Consider the following 22,129-nt stretch of genomic DNA (forward strand, 5'->3'; position numbering starts at 1 on the left):
TTGAAACTAACATGGCTATTTGGCTAATGAAACATTACAAAAATGTCAGTAACAGTCAATTTAGACTGTCCTTGTCTGATAATTTCTAAATTTTAATTAACAAAAAAACTGATTCCATCAATGTGTGCAGTGAAATATCAGTCAGGTTTACCGGCTGTCCGAATAGTAACATAAAATTCCCTTCACACAACCATACAAAAACGGGCTTTTATGAATTATTTGATGTAAACCACGAGGAAGTGTAACATACATGGTATTTTTTAAATCAGTAAAAAATTTACTTGCTTTTTATTAGGTAAAACATGGGTAGTTGCATTTTAAAAAATTTTACTCGGATGTCATAGCTCTTGCTTGTCTTGAAATATTTGCCATTATTTTAGCATTTAAATACTAGCAAAAATTTCATTCGAAACACTTTTCAATATAACTACTAATAAGAGAGCTGTAACAGTTTGAAAAATTTTTCCAAAAACAGTTTTTTGAGCGCAGCGAGTGAACGACGCAACCAATAATCAACTTGCCACATTAATTTGTTGGTCTTGTTATTACACAAAACTTTGTCCATTTCATCTTTGCTGTATCTCTTATAGTTTTCAAGATCCCTTCAGTGTGCATAAAATTGGAACACACTGTATATCAGTCTACGAAAAGATATTGCATCCAGTGCTAATAAAATCTGTTCCCACTTGAAACATTGTGGTTGTGCGACATCTAGCGGCAAAACGACGAAAACAGCGATTACAAATATATCACAGAAAACTATTAACATATGTTATATAGAGTAAACTGTGACAGTAATATAAAATACTAATTTTAAACACATACATATATTTTAAATTGAGTTCATACAAATTAGGTAATTAAAATAAGATTAAAACGAATTGAAACTCGGAATAAGATTTAGTATTGTAGTGGCTATCTATGATTTAAAGAACAGAACCAACTTTACCGAGCACGATTACTGCCACACAATCCTTATTTGGATGAAAGATCTATTCTGTAAAAAGTCAAAGCTACCGCTCGAACACATACATGGACTCTTTCGGCTTAAGGTGCATACATTTTAGCCAGAAAAGAACGATAATTGGTCACATGGCTAATCATCACACCATGTGTTCCTTCTCAAAACAAACAATTAATTATTCACAAAAGTTTGGCCTAATTAAAAAATTATACATTTTAAAAGTAAACTAAGTTATACTTAGTGTTTTGTAACTAGAATCGACAACAGTAACAGTAACAGACACAGGTAACCTACTAAAATCTAACTAATTGTATTTACAGTTTAGCAACTTTAGCTGCAAAAGATAGTAACATTACGTTTTACGAGGTCATTTATTCATTCTAGATATAAAACATGCCCAACCAACCGTTAGAGACTACTCGCACCTTTGTTTATTAATATAAGGGTCAATTTTATTTTAGGAAAAAGGTCGCATCTTGAAAATGTTGTATACTTTTTTTGGTACTTTGGGATTATACCGACCACACCAGTATGAAGAACACAAAAATAGAAATTTATAGAAACAAACATGATAGAACGAAAAAACAACTCTTCAATTACAAAATTACAAACTTACAAGCATTTCCAGGTATTGTGATCGGTATTGTTGTCGCTGTTATCTTATCTTTCTCGAGAATCCTGATTACGGCAGGCCGCGCGGCATCACGTGATTTGCACGGTACATCATCGCCTTTCCATTACAATTCAATTTATATTTCTGATTAGCCCCTCTAGAATTTGATATTTTACTGATAGGTACTATCTCGAGGGATGTTTTTTCTTTCGTCGACATCAGCGCGGGGCAGCACCGAAGGTGCTGCCGAAGCCCGCGCTGATGGCCGGAGGCACTCGCATTTTGGGTGGCGGAATGTGATCAAGAATAAAAACAAGTTTTGAGTGTTTTTTTAATAAAAAGTTTAGTTTGGTAAATGTTTGTTTTTGTTGAATTTTTGTGTTTGGAGAAATGTAGAGGTAAGACACGGAAGTACAACAAAGCGATGCACCAGCTGAACGGGCGGCGAGACTCTGCAATCACGTTATCTACTAGACGCTCGACTTTGACCTCTGTCTGAGGATGGGGAGGTGTTTGCGATAAGACAATTCCTGTTTTATATTGACGAAATATTGTTCTACGCTAATCTAGTAATCAGTAGAAACGAAATGTGAAATAACGATTCATGTCTGGGTGTGGTCGGTATAATCCCAAAGTACCCTTTTTTTAATAGCGACATAACGATTGAGCCCGATCATGTACAGTACAATACAGCATAATTTGTTCACTGACAATTTTCTTCTTGGGCGAATAGAGCATGGCAGTACTGGATGATATAATCTGTGCCACTTCATAGGAACTGAAAAAAACGCCCCTTGACAAACGTAACATTTAAGGGAAAATGAACAATTACAACAGACTCGGTATTAATTTTTCTAATTCCTAAAATTCCAAAGTCAATAGATTAGGCTATATTTCTATTATTGTAGCACTTTTACCTTCAATTAATTAAATGCAGATCGTTATATTTAATTTGGAAGCAAAGTGTGTGAACGTCGGGGAATCATCGAAGTGATATAATCTCACTCATTTCTCCCAAAATAGTACCATGTGGAGGTCCGGTGTCGTTAAAAAGCGCACTACGAAGAAGGTGCACAGTTAATCCTTTTGGACAAAAAGAATCCAACCCCTATGTTCTTAAAAATGAGGAATGTCACGCATACAGATCACTCAAGTGATGTGATTTTGAATTTGGGTAGAATCTCGAGGGTTTTTTCCGTTTTTCTCAAGATGGCCAGGGGTTTTTCCGATCGGGTCTTTCCCCCTTTCTTAAATGTGATCTGACGTCGCAAAAGTTGGACGATCTGGGATATGATCTGAGGTCAGGAAGTACCGATCGGAAATACCCCTGGCTATTGCACTAAGTGATGACACACCTGAAGAGTGGGATGAACTGTGGTGGATGGTCAGGAGGAATGAACATGGATTATTGCATTCCGTGATGTCTCACATCTACGTATTCATTTCCTTGTAACATAACCGCTACCCTAAACTGTTTTTTACATTGGCCTCTGTGCACTTTCTTCGCTTTGGAGTTTTTCCGCATAATCGAAGGCCCAACGTTTAGCCGTGGCTGTTAATATTTGTCATAGAGTTATAAGTAGTTAGTACTGTTCTAAAAGCAAAATGTTTGATACTGATAACCAGCGAATACTTGTGTTCCTTCTATAACTAGAAGAAACATGATAAGTTTAAAACTTCGTTTGTTGAAAATTTCAATACTATTGTAATAGTTTCTTACCTATCTATATGAGAGCAAAATGCATAAACAACTTACTGTACTTTATAATTTCGAAATCTATTAACACACTATATTTGTATTATACTTTAAAATTAAATAATTTTGAGAGTAGAATCTAAAATATATTAGCTTAGCTCTATCAAGACTATAACACGTTTAAGTGACCTCAGACTGTCCCCAGGCTGGTTTGTGCCTGCCAGTAGAACGTACACGGGGTGCAGCAAAAACGATGTCATTTCAATCTGGGCAACCCGATAAAGGTCCAGGCCAGAAGCGACACATCGATAACCACAAGTGTCGATGTAATCAGGAAAAAGTGCTGATCGATAGCCCTAATAGACTGCAAAGGGTGATTGTTAGAGTTTATGCAGCGCTCTTCTTTTTAAAGAGTTTCAAAAGTCTAAAACGTGAGGGAATGTGGCTTCCCGTGACCTCTTGGAATGGAAGAGTCTGGAACAAAGCTAGCCTACCCTTCTTCCAAGGTGACATAACTGAGACATTGCCCGTTATTCTTCCTCATTGGATCTCGACACGAGTGGTCCATAATCCTAACCTTATCCATTCTGGATGGCCTGTAACTCCAGAAAAAGCTCGAAGGTCCTTTTAGAACTAAATGCAATTCTCATCTTCTTCTCTTAAGTGAACACAAAAATAATCACTTAGACTGTCCTTGACGAGCCACTCTCTTCTTGCTTTTAACACTATTACATTCCGGACATTTGACATCGTCAAGTGATACAGAAAAATCAATAACACTACGTTTCGAGATCTGTAATCTGATCTCTTCTTCAGGTAAATAAGAAGAGATTTTTACATGAAGAAGATATTAGATTGCAGATTCCGAAACGTAGTGTTACTGATTTTTGTAACACTGAAAAATGGCAATTGTCCGGAAAATCCTGTTCCTTCACAATCCTTCCATCGTCAAAAACAAACTTCAAACCAAGAACTATTGCATTTAACAACAAGGGACGGCAGCCTCATTGTTTTATTAGAGAAGTTCATCTTGTGCAATTGAAGGAATATAGAATTTGTGATGGCCATTACAAGCTATGGTAGACCTGACTCCTGAGATTGCGGCCATGTTCAGACAGGCACACTGTTGGTATACAAGGCCGTTTGAATGCCTCTTTAAAAGTGTATTTCTTAACTAGAACTAATAACAACACCATATAACACAAATGTTATCCACTTCCAAATAACCTATGTAAGCTATCTTGTCACTTCCAAACTACTGAAACGGCTTTGAAGGTCTTGATCGAGAACTTTGATGTTCATTCAAATATTAAAAAAAGTAAAATTTAAATATTTTTTTTAAAAGAGATCATTTTTAGGTTGATTACATTTAAGCCATCTTTATCCTCTCCATGGGCTGTAACTAATTCACGCAATGGTCAGCTTTTAACCCATGCTCATTTGACCTGTTAGGTCATGTCTTTGGTTCGAAATTCGTAATTTATTATTTTTAAATATTAAAAGGATCTTTATACAAAAAGATTATCTATGGGTATAAATCAACACAATCGTACAAGATCTAGCGTAAATGAGGCTATTTATAAAGTTTCTAATAAATATATCAAATATTGTGGTCTTTTTTACATTTTTGGTTGTTGGATAAACGGTTTTTAAATAATTCGGGTATTCACAAACTACGTCTTGCAAACCAAATTTTATAATAATCAGCCCGCCGATTTAGTCACAATCCATTCACGCATAGGTAAGGACACTTTTAACCCTAAACCCACTTTTAAAATCAGGAAATATTCCAATCAACATATTTGTTGAAAACCATTAAGGTTTTTTCGACCATCAAAACATTTCTTTATCTTTATATGGAGGAGAAACAAACGTTTTGTTGAACTACAATCATTGTAACCAACACGTTTAATACCCGAATTGCCCGAAGATGCGAAAAAGCCCTCCTGATTGTCATCCGATATTAACAACTAGATGTTTCTGAACTGAGATTTGGCGGCGTTTTTAACCCTTCTTTCGGGTATAAAATAATTAGATACCCAAATTTGAAAGTTAACCACTAAATAACCAGCAGCGCTGCAATAACGGGAAACGCATAATTTGTGATGACTTCCAGTTATTACATCTACAACAACGAGAAAAGTACCTATCAACCAAAGTATAAGTGCGCTTTTGGTGCTTCTCAAACAAACTGCAGTTTTCGTACACTTGTGTCCGATTGTACTAAAGTGTTCTAAAATATAAGTACAAGTTTACTAAGTATCATATGAAGTATAAGCTATTAATAAATTAACTTTTTTAATTTATTCTTGACCGGCCGTTTCAAAACATTCAATGCTGGTCTTGTTATAGAGCTCAAAATGTCATCTTCTTGGGTGTGTAGCTTTGAAAACCATTTGAAATGTTTAATTGAGCAGGTTTGGTAAAATAACAAGACCAAAACCATTATTTTAACCGCTTGGCAGCTTTTTTTAACCATGCAGCTTCATTGGTTAGTTTGTGGTTAACTCGGGTTTCTAAACTCTTTGATATGTGAGTAGTATATTATGTAGCCAGTCTTCCCTTGTAGCATAGTGTCCTCCAATATGGAGTCTTGTAAAGACATGTTCCTGTCCAGATCAACCAGGAAATATTTTTTTCCAGATTGGGTCAGGAATATTTTTAATTTGACATTGGAAACTGGTTTCCAGATGGCTACTGAAATAGAAACATGACCAGAACATCATGGTTAGGTCTATATGAAAAACTGCAGGACTTCCTTGTTTACCCATCAGGCTATCTATTGGTTGATTGTACTCAATTGATAAGAAACAGGTGATCTCAGCTAATGACAAAGCTACAACTCAGTTATCCATTACAGTCACCACTTTTCACATTTGCCATAGTTGGTCTTTACTTTTTAACCTTTGATCGGGCGCATCGATTTTGAAACGTTATCGGGCGCACCAGGAAGTTACCTCCAGGTTTAGAATTAAGTACAAATACGTTATTCCAAAAAGGTTTATTTAACATACACGCAATAAAAAGTGTATTTATAAAACTCAATTGTTTGTAGAAAAGCTCCCTAAATATCTTATGTAAATATATTCGTTAAATAAAATACAAATGTAAGCAATAATTTATGAAATAAGCTAACATAATGATATCGCACGTATCACTAACTTATATTATCTAAACAATATAACTAAACATAACTAATGAGTACTATTAAAACTTAACTAAACAATACAAATTAAAATAAGAATTGAAATTATAAGATTTAAATTTACAAGATTTATACAAAATCGGCAATAAACAAAAAAAAATATTATTTGTAGAAGTTAGTAAAAATGACAAAAGCGTTACTTTATGTTTTCTTTTGTCAACTATAAAAATTTAAATATTAGACCGTATTTAATTAAGCTAATGGCAAAACATTTTGAAAAACTTACAAAAATGGGGTAACCAAATTTCTTTAGCAAACTGAACTACTCACTCATGTCTTCTTCGGACGGCACACGAGACTCAGTGCACATGACACAGATAGCTGGAGCAGTGTGCTCTCTGCAAATAAAAAACTTGCACTTTGAACACCGGGTCTTGGAAAGACGATGTTTTCTCCAATCACAGCTGTAACATTGGCCGATTGAACGTCCTTCAGGCGGGGCACTTCTTGTTGGACGTGGATCAGCAATCTCCATGATTTTACAAATTCTCAGTTTTACATTTGCTGGTGTGCTCCTGATAGTTATCCTTGAGCGCATATGGTCTTGGCACAACTCCTTAGCAAGGGTTCGTAAAAAGATTCTTCTTTTCATTTTCGGTTCTTTGGCGTTTTCCTTTAGTATTATGAAGGTGTTTAGTGCACCTATATCCAACAGAGCGTAGAAAATTCGCATTGACCAGCGATTACAAACTCGAGCAGTTGAATAGGACTCCTTGTACTTATCCACCGTATCCACTCCACCCTTAACTACTGTTGTAAAATAAGACAATTTCAGGTTTCCCTACAGTTGGAGAGTTTGGGTTGTTGTCAACTGTATCATCATTGTGTAGAGTCGATACAAGCACTACATGTTTTTTCTTGTTGGAGAACAAAGGATACCATTGTGCATTTGTCTTTGAAAGCAAACATAGAACTGTTCACGGGTCTGTGCTTTGTTTCCAGAAAATGCACTTGGAATCTCCCGCTTGTTCTTTCTCAAAGTTCCGACCATTGTAAGACGATGATCATTCATTAGATCGAAGCATAATGGTACAGAGGAGAACCAGTTGTCCATGGTGACGTTTCTTCCAGACCCTGATATGGGCTCGATCATGCGGTGCAGAACACTTCTCGCAGAATTATCTATTTGGTAAGGACCAGGGGGTTGTCTTGCCGCGTATACTTCCAAATTTGCCGTGTAAAAATGTTTTTGCACATACTAGCGCATAGATCTTGAGTCCATATTTTGCTGGCTTGTTTTTGATATATTGTCGAAAACTGCACCTTCCACGAAAAGATTCCAGCATTTCATCTAAAGTTACAAACTCACTCACTCTGTAATGAAGTTTGCAATTTTCAACGAATTCTTCAAATAAATCCCTTATCGGAGCCAAATTGTCAAGTTTCTGTCTATCTTCTCTACTTGTGATGTCGTCGAACCGCATTGCAGTGAGCAGGAACTTAAATCTTTTTGATAGACATTGCACATCTAAAAAATTCTACACCAAATCCATCGCCACTCCAAAGCTCTTCAAGTATCTGGTGTGAAGACTTCATGACACCTGCCATATACAAAATGCCAAATACACATTTTAATTCCTCTGGTGTGGTTTCTTTTGCGTCTCTCTCACGACTGTACCGTTCCTTGTTACTATTAATCCAAACATTAGTTGATTGTGTAATATCTAAAATCATGGAATCTGTGAAAAACAAGCTCCAAATATCTAAAGCAGTTTTAGGCGTCTTTTGCTACACCAACAGTGCAACCCCATCCTCATTCTGAGTATGTTTTCTGGCAGGTGTTCTTACGTTCTTGACTGGGTTGCATATTCCATAACATTTTTTCTGTTCCTGCTAATATAAGCTTGAGACCCATCTGCTTTTGTGACAATATCACCATGCAAACGATTATGAATAGGGATAATATCAAGTTCATCAAAGATCGTCTGACATATTTCCTAAAAATACACTACCTTCTTCATGCCCTTGCACCTCATTGCCTTCCAGCTCCTGAGCAAGATGAACATGTCCTTCATCGTCGTCAGATCCAGCCACATTGGTGTCTTCTTCATCCGATTCGTTGAACAGTTGTCGAACAAATGCACCAGTAGGTCTTCCTAGTACTTCATTTTCTTCTCTTTCGACACTAAGCAGAAGCCTAGCTAACCTGTTTTCCTCACTTACATCCATTGTAACTAACAATAAAAATTATAAAATGTTACAGAACATACGTAAAACTGTCTACAAATAAGAAAAAAAACTAATTAAAACTTTCTTTAAACACTTTTAACAGCAATAAATAAAATAATCACTAAGTCCAATCAAATAGAACATTCATGATATTACGGAACACGGTTGGTCGCACAGGGAGTTTACCTCCAGGTATAACTGTTACACGCACGGGCGCACAGGGAAGCAGCCTCCAGCCCCAACGTAAATACGTCCTCACACTGACAAAAAAGAGAAAGCGGGCAAACCGGCTGGGTGATCGATCGATAAAGAAAGGTGTGAGTGGGGATGGGCAAAACTGGCGACACTCAAGGTCACACGCTTTTAAAGATATTTAGAAAAATAGAGCAACCTGGAGCTAACCTCCAGTATGCGCCCGATGCAGGGTTAATTGGCAATTATGATTTGTGACCAACTGATTGAATGTTTTGCTATTTGTTTTTTTGAAGTGAAAACTTCTTTAGGCGCGTTGAGCGTTTTGGTAGAGGGTAAAATCCTCGGTTCGCGTCACCGACATGCTAATGATACTAACCTGCATGAAAAAGTCAGTCTCGCTGTGTTTTTTAACCGTTAGACTTGGCCGCGGACTACTAACCTGCATGAAAAAGTCAGTCTCGCTGTGTTAAAACTGTCCCGGCGGAGTATGAAAACAGACTGCGAAAATCAGTGACCTTTACGGCTTCCTCTCGCGATTTAAAAGTGAAGCCAATGTCGTACAATTCTGTAAGATGCGTCAAATTAAAGCTCTTAATATTGGCAATCTATTGGTTACATTTTTAAATATTAAGAAAATTTCGAAATAATTTTGATTATTGTTTACATTTTACATAGCGTTTACAATGACAAGAAAAAAGTAGTAAGCGAGGATTTTTTTTATTTTTTGGTCAGACAAAATTTGTCAGCGAGAAAGTTGTGTGAAAATAGATGAATATTTTTTTTTGTAATTTATCATTTTTTTTTATTGGAAGTTTAGTTTAGCCTGTAGTAGCGTATGAAGTGATGAGTGAACGTTTCTGCCGGAACTGTAGTTGGCGCATTGGCTCACTGATACCGTATTAACTCAATAAATTAGTTTATTGTGCAATAAAAATACCTTTACGAAAGAACCAAGTTAATTTAACTAATTTATTAGTTTTAAAAATATTGTGGGTTTAATTGTTATTGCAATTATATACTTTATCCGTAGCAATAACTGTATTATTTACAACGGTGTTCAACTCACTGTTGTTCACTCGGTGTTTACTCACTTGTATTCTATGTTTAACTAACTATTAATATTGAGCAATTACAACAAGTATAATGATTGCATTGAACTTTTTTTCATTAAAATAATATTCTTTAATACTTACAGTACTTTTTTATTAAGATATTGTTAAGATAATTGTATATTAATTATTTTTTCAACCACTTTGTATTTATATTTTGTTCATGATTTGTTTAACCCATCATATGTAACTAATAAATAAAACATAAAAAATTTCATATAATTTTTGCATATAGTTTTAATTACTCTCAACTTAATAGTTCCGTTTTCACTTCTATCGGCAGTCCCACGACTGCTACTGTTTTTTTTTTTCATGCTACTGGTGGTATGGTTACTTTCAACAACTTTAGTTTAAAACTTAAAACTGTTCCTGTAATTTCAAATGAAGTCCAATTTGAACAAAACTTTCAGATAATTGAAATTTATATTTTGAAATATACCGAGAAAGATAAAAATATATATTTTTAAAAACTATTTTTTTACTTCCTTGATAACTACTACATTTTGAGATAACGGGGAAAAATAATTTTTATGTTAACACATAAAAATTTGAACCATTTTTACAGCTTGCAAATGAGTGAAATTCTACCCTAATTCTACCCTTCTACCCTAAAAATTTGAACCATTTTTCCAGCTTGCAAATGAATATCTAATTTAAAAATCAACTTTAATATGTTGAACCTTAATATTTAATAAGAATAAAAGAACATTTACATTTAACTTACCACGCTTATTGCACTTCTTATTGCAGCTATGTACGCCTTGAATAATCCATAACTGTTTGTTTGGTAGCTGTAGCTCTGATAGTTCTTTTTTTATTTATGAAGGAAACGGCAACTCAAGTCATTAGTTTTGAAAAATCACCGTTAAAAGTTTTTTTACACGCAACATAACTTCCTATTTTGGCTCAATATATGTTTTTAAAACAATTATGGCTTATTCTAGTTTTGAGCTAAAAATTTTGTTCAAACTGGACTTTATTAAATGTTCAGTAAAATGGTTGCGAGTAACTATATCGGCTCCCTTCAGAAATAGGATGATGGTTGCCATAAGTTGACACCTCAAATTTTTAATTGGTAATAGTAATTAACTGATTGAGTGCCTCATTGTTTGCAAGCTACTGACAGCTTCATGAAATAGTTTTTTCACTTTGAATAGTAATAAAGCTTAATACTTTGAAATCAAGGGAGAGCGGTCAGCTCTCGTGATTTGACAGTTCATGTCCGCAGCTGAATATGACATGCTGCTTGCAGTCAGCTCAAGTTCTATAGACGCATTGCAGTTTATATTGCAAAATAGTATGCAAGGAGTACAAAGAGAACCCCACAACTTTTGGAGAAATAATGATTTGGTTTGTGAAAATAGGGAGTACGTAATAATAAATGCATACATAGGGGTTCCCTCTACCAAATTACTTGTTATGATGGTTCTAAATCTTTTCATTACAAATTTTTAATAAATCTTGAAACAAATTGAGTAACATAACTGTAACTTGCACATTGTTTGTTTTATATGCAAGTTTTGAGTTAGATCATAAAAAATATTTTCGAACTGCAATCTACAACAAATAAATTTATCTACTTCCTAATCAACACCTTCACTGTGGCTCTAAAGTGTTCGATCTAGTATACTCTATCGCATTACTGCTCTGTAAGGCGTCTCGCAGTCAACGTTTAAGTAACAAAATCAATAACAAAACCCATATATCTTTATAATTATTGGTTTTTTAATTATTATTATACTTTACTCGTATATTAAATTATTATACGTATTATTACACTGGATGTTAGGTATAAGAATAAAGTTTTCATCAGTAGAACTAATTTCACTTTAAAGATAAGAACCTGATGGCTCCTCTGAATATAGTACCGTTTTAAAATGTTAAAAAACTGTTACAAAACTAGACATGTACATTGTTTTAGATGTTACAGTAGTTTTTATTATCATTTTCCCTTAATCTAGCTCAGCTAAGTATATGTTGATTCAGACTTCAATACGAGAGCTAGTAAGAATATTACAAACTAAAAAAAAAAACAGTTTAGATCTTTTAAATATTCATTAAAATTACAAATCTAAAATTCATTAAAATACTAAACTTCAGTGCTAAATTTTATAAATAAAAATGAACTGCAAAATGTGTTGCTAAGTGCTAATCTCCAGAACAGCTGAACCAATTTATCAAATGTATTTGTAAAATATTCCTTGAAATCTGAGGAAGGTTTATTTATAAGAAGAGAAAGATAAGAGAAATTATGTTGGAATATTTTGGAATTCAGAAAAAACTGTGTAGTATTTATGTTTCATGGTGAAAATTTAATTGACACTAAATGTTATTTATTTACACTTTCGAATGAAGTTTGAAAAATTTGCTAAAACATCTGTTTACATTTAAATTTTATAAAATATAAATTGTACAAGAACTTGATCAGTAGAGTAAGGCAGATAGCAAATAAAAAGTCAATGTGTTTTTGGTATCTTATTAACTTTCTCTTTAACTTTTACTCCAGATTGCAATTGTGACGAATTTTAAAACATCTAATGCATTGTAAATATTATTTAAACCCTGTTAAAAAACCAACCTTAACGAACAAAGCTGTGAATGTTTTCACGTGTGGTACTCAAAACTGGTGAGCTCCCTTGACAGTAATATGGTATTTTAACAGTGGCTTAAGGGAAAAATAGAGAAATGAACACCTAACATGCCTCAACGATCCATTCTTTCCAAGACTACAGTACGAAAAGCAACAAGATTTCACAATGCAAAACCTTATAAATGATTATTTTGGAAAGTTACATGAACTAAATAAGAATTTCCTCCTTATATTGGAAATAGGTAAGATGTTCCTCTAGACTATAATAGGCTTCTCAGTCTTACATATGTACGTATATTTTCTTCATCAGTAACAGATATGAAGGCAGCTCAAATGCCTGTAAGATCCGCCACAACCCAACCTCTGATGACTTCAATTACATCTTCATTGCAACAGTAAAAGAAGCATGTAGTCAGGTTCTGCCTTCTACAGCAGTTTCTGATCAACTTGTGAGCAGCTACAAGGTACCACCCCGTTTTTTTGGAAAATAGTTTCAAGTGAGGAAGTAATGAAGTGTGTCCAAAGCATCAAAAGCAGTTCCAGTAAAGACATCTTCGATATCAGTGTTGATCTGGTGACATTTATTTGTTTTGCCTGTGATAGTAGAGCCCCTTACGGCTAGCATCAATCATTGTCTTTCTACAGCCCTGTTTCCTGACTTGCTTAAGTTGGTGCCTATTTTTAAAAAGGGTGACCCCTTCCTGGCTGAGAACTATCTACCTATATCTGTGGTGCCCACCTTTTCCAAAATCATTGATTAAGCTGTGATATACCAGGTTAGTGAATTTTTTGAATCTAATTCTCTTTTTCAAAAAATCAATTTGGCTTTCACAAGGGTTTGTCCACTGTGAGCGGTTGAGCCTAGTCTCAGGAGTAATAAGTGGTTTTGATCACTGCTCTAGCACACTTGCCAGCTTGTGTGATTTGACAAAGGCTTTTGACTGTGCTCCACATAACATCATCCTTAACAAATTACAACATTATGGCCTAAATGGTGTTGAGCTAAACTTCTTTCGAACTTACCTGACTGATCGCACTCAGAGGGTGTACTTCAACAACACACTCTCTGAGTTAGCTTTAGTTAAGGGTGGTGTACCACAGGGATCGGTCCTGGGCCCATTCTTATTCTTAGTTCTTATGAATGATTTGCCTACCAATGTGGATTGCGGTTCAGTAATTTTTGCACATGACTCCACGTTTAATTATTGTACAAATAACGATATGTCTATATCGTTATTTGTACAAGGTATCTACCTTGTTTGTAGAGAGGACTCATGTCCTCCACCACTGGTTTCCATCTAATGGCCTGTTACTAAATGATAATAAATCACAAAATATTTTATTTTCTCTTTGTAGAAATCTTACGTTAACAAAGTATAATTTAAAGTCCTGTATAAGACTGTTGGGTATAACTTTCGATTCTAAGTTGACTTGGCAACCCCATGTTCAAAGTGTCTGTTGTAGGCTGTCAAGAGTAATTTTTTTGCTGCACCACCTAAAGAAACTTGTTCCCAAAGATTATCTTAAATCCGCATATTATGCATTTTTTCATAGCACCGTATTGTATGGAATCACCCCTATGGGGTAACAGTCATGATATTCAAAAAGTATTACTATTACAGAAAAAGGCTGTTAGAATTTTGTCAGGTGTCTCCTCCTTAACTACATGTAAACCTATTTTTGCGGAGGAAGGTATTCTAACAGTTATCAACCTTTATATTTATTCATGTCTGATTAAATTAAAACAGAATCTTTGTGACTTTTCTCTTAGAAATGACATTCATCACTATCCTACTTGAGGCAGCTTATATTTAGATCAGCCCTACTGCAGATTACATAAAACACAATCTATGTATTCTTTTATCGGTATCCGTTTGTTTAGTAAACTACCTCTTACCAGTCATAACACTAGTCTTAGTAAATTCAAATCAGTGAAGTATAGATGGCTGCTAACTAAACCTTTTTATAGTATAGATGAATACCTGGCACTGTCTGTGATAGATGTGTCTTTTTAATTTTAAACCTACCTGTATTAATTGTAGACTACATAAATGTTTAACTGTATTTTATTGTACTATTTATTTATTATTGAATTTTTTACCATTTTATTAATTTGTTTTCTCTAGAATCTATTAATATGTGTATTTATTGTTGTTTGTCCATGCTTCGTTATACATAGGATACTGTTATTTCATCTCGGCCAGTTAGATTTTCACTTGAATTAACATTTAATTTAATATATTGTGATCTATAAGCTTTGGTGACAATGTCAATGCATTTTAATGATGTTATGATGACTAATCAAAATTCTTGATTTCTCTCTTGAAAAATGTTTAAACATCTCCTCCAAGACCTGCGTTGTAAAAGTGGGAAAGCTTTGAAGACTTCACTGCATAGATGGCTTCTAGAATGACCCTACTGAAGCCTGGTAGAATTTATACTGAATACGCTTATTATTGTATTTTTTGTTGTTGATGATATTTGTGATCTTAATGGTGACAAATGATGATTCTGATAACTATTTGATTCACTACAATGTTCTAGACACAATATCGAATAACGGTAGAGCAACCAAGTTTTCTACACATAACACCTATGGTAGGAAGGGTTGATCCAATGTGAATGTTGAGTTCAGTCTCATTTCATATTGTAGGTTGAGTTTTACTCTCATGTCAAGAACGTAGCTAGGACAAAATTTTGGGGTGTCATACAACTGATATTTTCCCATAGTGGACAGAGAGTAAGGCCCCATTTTGTTCCTTAAAACGTTCTTGACTTAATTCTTTGTTGAGAACAACCTTTCAACAGTACATGTCAGTAATACTGAATTATTTAAATAATAATAATAATCATTTACTAAAAAAGTAATTGAAAAAATTTAAAACTTGGAAAGGTTCAGACCTCTTGGACCCACTCGCTGGCTACGTCCTTGTCTCATATTGCACCATCTATCAAAGACAGATTAATATTATAGCATAAACAATTGATGAAACTACAGTTCTTCAACCATTTATCTGAAACAAAGCAAGTAATATCCGATTGGAGCAGGCAATGCCTAATAAATGACAGCAGATATACTTTGATTGTTTCCACTACTCCTTTAACATAAATCAAGTACAGAGTATCAAAACACTGAAATGTTTAAAATTAGTTATCATAGTTGACATGATGTGATAATAATTGCGGTTTTATAACTTTACTCAATTCCTACCATTAGCTTACAAACGATCTCTGTGTGTATGTATATCATCATGACTCAAAAATACATTGCTTATATTGAACCACTTTTTATTACTCTGTTAAACTGAAATTTTGCATATAAACTCAAATCCTGTGACATGTATTTAATAAAGAATTACAACAATAAATTACCGGGTCTCCACTTTACTAGCCTCTAAAGTTGTTGAAATCCCATTACAAGTGCATTGGGGAATAAATAGTCTGAATTTAAGTCACATTTTCAAAATAAACTTTGTAGTATTAAAGTGGTTTTATTACGAATCTGTTTTAAACGTACCATCTTTTATGAACAAAAGCTGATGTAAACGTTGCATAGCCATATTATTGTTTATTGATTTTACTGCTCTGTTTGAAATGTATAGAACTCAAGGAGAAGCTTAGAAATGAAACAGAAGAGGAGAAGCATTTACACTTAGATAAAAGTAATGTACGCTTACCAATCACAAGAAAAACGCGAAGCACAATTAAATGCTAATAATGAGTGATACATAACAGCACGCTCACAAGAAAGTCTACTGTAACAAAGTAGAAATTTAAACAATTTATACTTGTTTTATTAATTATCATATAAGCTAAATTATAAACAAACAAGATTGGATATACAGAGTCAACAATGATTATGCAATAATCACTTAAGATCAAATTATAAACAAACTATTTTATAACTTTAATTTTCTAAATGTCATTACTGTGCACTAATCAATTATTTCCTTAATTTTTAACGCTTTGAACAGTGTATACTTAAAAGTTAATTTCATCAGTAATGTTGTATTACTATACAATATTTTCACTTTATACACAACAACAAATTCCAGATGCTCAGTTAATTTAAAGGTTTGCATATTAAAATGGAGTTTCTACTTCAGTTATGGAAAATCCAAATTAATAACTGAAGATTAATTTGAAGATTAATAACTGAAGATAAATTAATTCATTACAGAACTGGAAAACCTAGTTTTCCAATTTTGTAATGAAACATTGCTCCGATGATGGTACTAATTTATAACGTAACATTGCAGATGGCGCGAGCAAGAGGAAGAAGGTACAGAAGGAACAGGTTACCTGCATCAAGGAACCGCACCCGAAAGGTGATTGGTTTCACTTTTCTCTATTTCTTTATTTACAAACTATTTTATAACTTTAATTTTATACCTGCATCTAAAAAAAATACCTGTATTCTAAAAAAAATAATCAATCACAAGGAACATTGAAAAAGTTATTCAAGCATAAAATTTACTATAAGACAAAATGGCTTTAAGAGTTAGTTTTTTCCAAATGAGGTCAATGTGGCAGTTAGTTAAGAAAATATTGATTAGAATCATCTGTGGATTCATCATTCTAAGGGTTTAGAGAAGCTGCATTTTGGAACTTTTACGTTAAAGTTGGTGGTTGTTTGGGGTTTAATGTTTCGGTGTTGACTGACTGTACAGTTGTAGAGCCTGTAATTACAAAATTTGATTTCAGTAAAGAACAAGCCATATTAAAAACTAAATAACAGGTTTGGGATTCACAGCAATTTGTAAAAAAATTGTAATGAAACTTTGTATAAATTTGTACTCACAACCTAAATAAAATTTAAAAATCATTAATTTTTTCATTTCTTGCCACTTGATCACGAAAAAACTTAGTGTTAATAAACTATAATTAAAAGGATCCTACTAAAAAAATGTAATATCTGTTAGGAAGGATGATAAAATTTCAGACTTTTGCCATTGTTATATGTTACAAAAACTATAACAAAATGTCAAAAATCCTGTTACTCTTTAACTTATCCAACGTCAGTAACAAAATTCGAACAAAGTATATCTGTTTGTTTTGCACATTTCATAACAATTTATTATTACCTGAAAGTGACATTTTCTATTGTGGTCGATGCACCACAAAACTATTTTTCTTACTCTTTATATTTAAGAAGACAATTTTCATTGAATAGTGGGTTTTATAGGTCAATAAACAATTATAAAACAGCAATTTAGATAGATTAGAAAAAAGAGATCAATAGAATTGCTAATACTTTGTTGTTTCCTATCAATAATATAGATAGAACGCTACAAATTTTTATTAAGATTTTTGTATTTTATCTCTTTGCTGTATTCACAAAATTTTGATAGCTAAATTTGAAATATTTTATGATTTTATTAATTGTAAATATCAACCAACACTTTCTCCATATTCTAAGAATGTTTAACACCATGTTTTAATGTAAAATCTGCACTTGTAAACAAGCAAGACTTGACTCATATAACGTTCTTACTGTCCTAAAGTATCTTCCCAGAAGACAGAAGACAGGAGCAGGATTAAACGCTGTTCGCAAGCAGATGAACACAAGAAGACACTCCAGGAGGTATCTCGAACAAACCGACTCCGTGATATTTGTGAACGAGACTCCGTGCTGCTGCAAGTCAAAGGTGGAGAGGGAAAAGTTCAAGAGCCTTCATCTCGACTCTGCGTTGTTAGTAACAAATCACAATACTTGTAGTAATCGGTAATCACACCAATTATGTTCAATGTTATCAAAATTTAATTTGATCAGATAAGATTAAAAGGTTCAGGATGACAACCAAAACGCAGTAATACAATTCATAGACCCTTTCAGGTAATTCAGTTTTTTAAACGGGAGAAAAGTTTTGTATATGTGTTAAAAACATAAAGAGCAATAAGAATTCATTGTATTTTTTATTTTTTAATATTCCCACGGATAACGCAAAATTTATTTAATTAATTTAAAAAATTGTACCTCATGTAATAATTCTGGAGCTGAGAGCCAAAACACACAACCTCGTTTTTTATTACATTAATAGAAGTGTTCCCCCCCCAAAAAAAAAGGAATTGTAAGCCATGTTAGTTTGGGTGAGGGTCAACATAGGTGGTATCTAGAATGAATCAATAACCAAAAAAGCCCTAGTCCCGTCTCCTCCTTTTTTGGCACCATCTTGTTTCTGCCCTGACGACCGCCATTACTACAAACTTCTGGTCACTTCTCTCTGGTTGGTCGGTTAGTACAGATCTATACAGGGTGAATAAGTTAGGACACCCTCTCTATTTTTTCTAAAGCTTATGTAAGGAGATATCCTTTGGGTAGTAGTGCAAAGTAGTGCAATGTGGAAAAGAAGTTTCATTTGATAATTTTGAACATTTTTCATGTCCTCCAAAAATGTGAGATTTTGGGAGCAACTCAAAAATTTCAAACATAAACCCCTTCTCAAGTGACCCTTTATTTTAAAGAGCATAAACAAACTTGCTTTTTCAAAAGGCACTTGATTAAAAGTGAATAATTCAGCAATTCCAATAAAAACAGAATTCAAATATGTTGTTGAGACAACAATATCTAGAATTTTATCAACCCCTTCATGGTTTTTGACGTAACATTATGTTCATAGCGATTGCATAAGTCTGCTACTGACGTAATATTACGCATCGTTATATTGGTCCTGTTTTTTTCTGTTGTCTGCCGTAATATTGAGCAAGAAGCATTTCTACGAACCACATCGTACAAGTAGTTATGGCATTTTTTACTAGATGTCAGCATTTCCTTGGTCCTCTGTCACATGAGTGTTTGCACCTTTGTAGTTCGTTGTTTTCACAAAGTGCAGATAACCAAAGCGTGTTGTTTTTGCATGTCTTCTGTCCTAGAGTATTTTATGGTTTTATTTCTTGTGTTTACTGTACCATGGAAATATTTTATGCAAAATGGACAGCTGGTTTTGTTTGCGTGATGTTGGCATGGACATGGACAGTGACAATAAGTTAGTGGGCAATATATACAAAAATAACAAACATTTGAAAAATACACTAAAACAACTTTTTTTGCATAAAAAAGTATACGTCTAAACTGTAAAAACTTGTCCCTGTAAAAAAAGTGAAAGGAAAATTCAACTCAACAACACAATTTTAGGTAAAAAAATAACAAAACAGTTATAAGGTTAAGTTTTAAAATGTCCAAGGAATGGAAGATTGTACCATATTGTCAACAAGTATCATCACATCTCTCACCAGATCTTTTTGAATATTTGTCATTATTAAGGATATTCTTCTAGTTGAAACACAACTTTATAGTTTAAAAATAGTACAGAAAAGTTTAAAAGGCACTGAAAAATATATAGGAATGACTTTTTTGCTTTTATACTAACTTGAGCATGTATGACTTTGTTTAAAGGTAAATATAAATGTTACTTTAATTTTTATACTGTTTACAATGTTTTGTCTATATCTCAACTCAATAACAGCTTCTGTTTCAGGTTCCTCGCAGACAAAAAACCAGCAAAGCGTGTCCAGTCACATATCTCTGTGATAACGGTCTCTTCGAGTGACGGCGACATCGCCGTGGATCGTACGGCTGAATGGGTGGCAAAAGTAGAATCATCTGTTGACGATACAAAAAAATCTTGCAAAGAAGAGGCTTTTATCGGGGACATGGAAGCTTTCAGTAGTGAGGGTCTGACGGAGCAGATAACAAACGCAGAAACCGTTCGAGAGCAAGTGAGTTTGCAGCAAATTCCACCACAGTCTTCAGCTTCCCCGATGGAAGCCTTTTCACAAGAGTCCCAGAGCTCGACAAGTAAAAAGGAAAGTAACAGCTGTCTAAATACAACCCCGCCCATTTCTTTTCTAACAAACCCAACAGTTGCCCTTTCCACAAATTTCAGTTGGTGTCCCACATCTAACAAAAGTCCACACACCATCACTTCAAATGAAGGCTTTCCTCGTGATACAGAAGAGACAGTGGAAAGATCCCCGAAATTCATTTTCGGACAGCTAAAGAGATTTAATGAAATCTGGAACTTTCGTAAAACCACTGCAGATGCCCCACCCTCCCCTTTGATAATTAATGAAAATGCTTCTGGATCACAACAGGACCCAAGTACTTGTTCAACTTCTACGTCTAATGTACCAAAACAAACCGTGGATGTAGAGATAGACAGCCAAACGTTGCTCCAAGCCCCTTCAACTTCAAAAAGTCCGGTTATAAATAACATCCAACAACGTTCATCTGGAGATGGCTCTCAAGAAGGAACTTCAGAGTTTTAAATTTAAACAGTCACACTAAGACATCTATTCAGCTGTAATAATATTTCACTGTTGTTTTATTTATTTATATATTAAATATGATTTATTAACTATAATACTTCTTGATCAGTAATTAAGATTGAAGGTTTTTGGAAATGTTTGATTTCACAGTAATTTCCAGATTTTACTTGTATTCAAAATATTCAAATAAACAAAATTATATTAATATTATATATCATATTTGGCTTAGATAAGTATAAAATAATGTTGTGCATTCAAAGACAACTACACTGTTATGTACTTCACAGACCAAATTTTAGATTCAAGTGTAGATTTAATATTAAGGTTGGAACACAACACCTGAGGGAGTAAAACCATTATTTTTGAAGGAATCACTTTAAAATAATTATTACTTTCTTCCTCCTTGTATTATGTACATTTATTATCTGTTTCTATCTCATTCTTTTAAGTGCATTTATCTTCAAGGTTCAATTTTTTATCAAACCACAAAGCAAGCCCCCTAGCCCCCACTATGCCATCTATCAATTTTCCAAACATATTTCTTAATTCCACACTGAATACAAGCAAGGAGTATGCTACACAGAGTGTTGTACAACAGGCTTCACTTATGTTGCTTGCAAAATTGCAAATTTATAGCTCATTTCATACTCGAGATATTCTGCGGACTAGTAGCGAAGGATAGGCAATCATACAGAAAAAATATTTTTACACCCCTTGGCAGACGAAAGAGAAGTTATGACAACCTACTCAGTGATTGGCTTCAATGATGCTCAACCAAATTCCATGATTGGACGTTCACAATCGTAGAATTCATTCTCGCTTATGTAGGAATGAAGTTTCATTCAAAAGTCATCCGATGAAATCTTTCCCGAGATATCTTGCCACATGATAAACTAACATTTTTATTCATTAAGTTAGGTATCATAGCAGTGTCCAAATAATAAATATTCTGGTGAGCTAGGGATGGTCCTACAATGCAAGAGTACGTTGAAATCAAATATTATACCAACTTTTAACACTGACTTTCCACTCTATTATTTTCCCTCTTACCATACGAATAAAAATTCACTTGTTAAAATCTCATAGCTTGTACTTTGTTTATTAACAAATTTATTTATTCTAATATTTTCTTCTTCCCATCATGGTTACCCATAACATGAATAACATGAATGTAAAAATGTTCAAAAATCAGCTCAGTCAAATACTATGGAGTGACACCACTTTTATCAAACTCAGTATTGCTTATATGTTATAAATAAAGCAAAATCATTTATCTTAACAAAAATTAAAGGAAATTATAAAAATACCTTTGAATTAACT

The 22,129-nt window shown here is 33.8% G+C and overlaps 2 protein-coding genes across 3 annotated transcripts in view; one reads left to right on the forward strand and one right to left on the reverse strand.

Moving 5' to 3' along the window:
- LOC124364382 (meiotic recombination protein SPO11) overlaps nucleotides 1-22,129 on the reverse strand; it is a 73,938-nt gene that overhangs the window by 6,502 nt on the left and 45,307 nt on the right. The window lies entirely within an intron of this gene.
- Nucleotides 1,121-20,901, forward strand: LOC124364383. Of its 2 annotated transcripts, none has more exons than XM_046819797.1 (4): nucleotides 1,121-1,249; nucleotides 16,801-16,869; nucleotides 18,046-18,233; nucleotides 20,020-20,901. In XM_046819797.1, the coding sequence occupies exons 2-4, from the start codon at nucleotides 16,801-16,803 to the stop codon at nucleotides 20,807-20,809; spliced, it is 1,047 nt and encodes a 348-aa protein (XP_046675753.1). In that variant the 5' UTR covers nucleotides 1,121-1,249; the 3' UTR covers nucleotides 20,810-20,901. The 2 variants fall into 2 exon arrangements, with proteins under 2 accessions (XP_046675753.1, XP_046675752.1); XM_046819796.1 differs by having other exon boundaries at nucleotides 1,122-1,236; nucleotides 16,796-16,869.

The sequence above is a fragment of the Homalodisca vitripennis genome, chromosome 6, assembly GCF_021130785.1.
Source record: "Homalodisca vitripennis isolate AUS2020 chromosome 6, UT_GWSS_2.1, whole genome shotgun sequence".
In the NCBI taxonomy this organism is placed as follows: Eukaryota; Metazoa; Arthropoda; class Insecta; order Hemiptera; family Cicadellidae; genus Homalodisca; species Homalodisca vitripennis.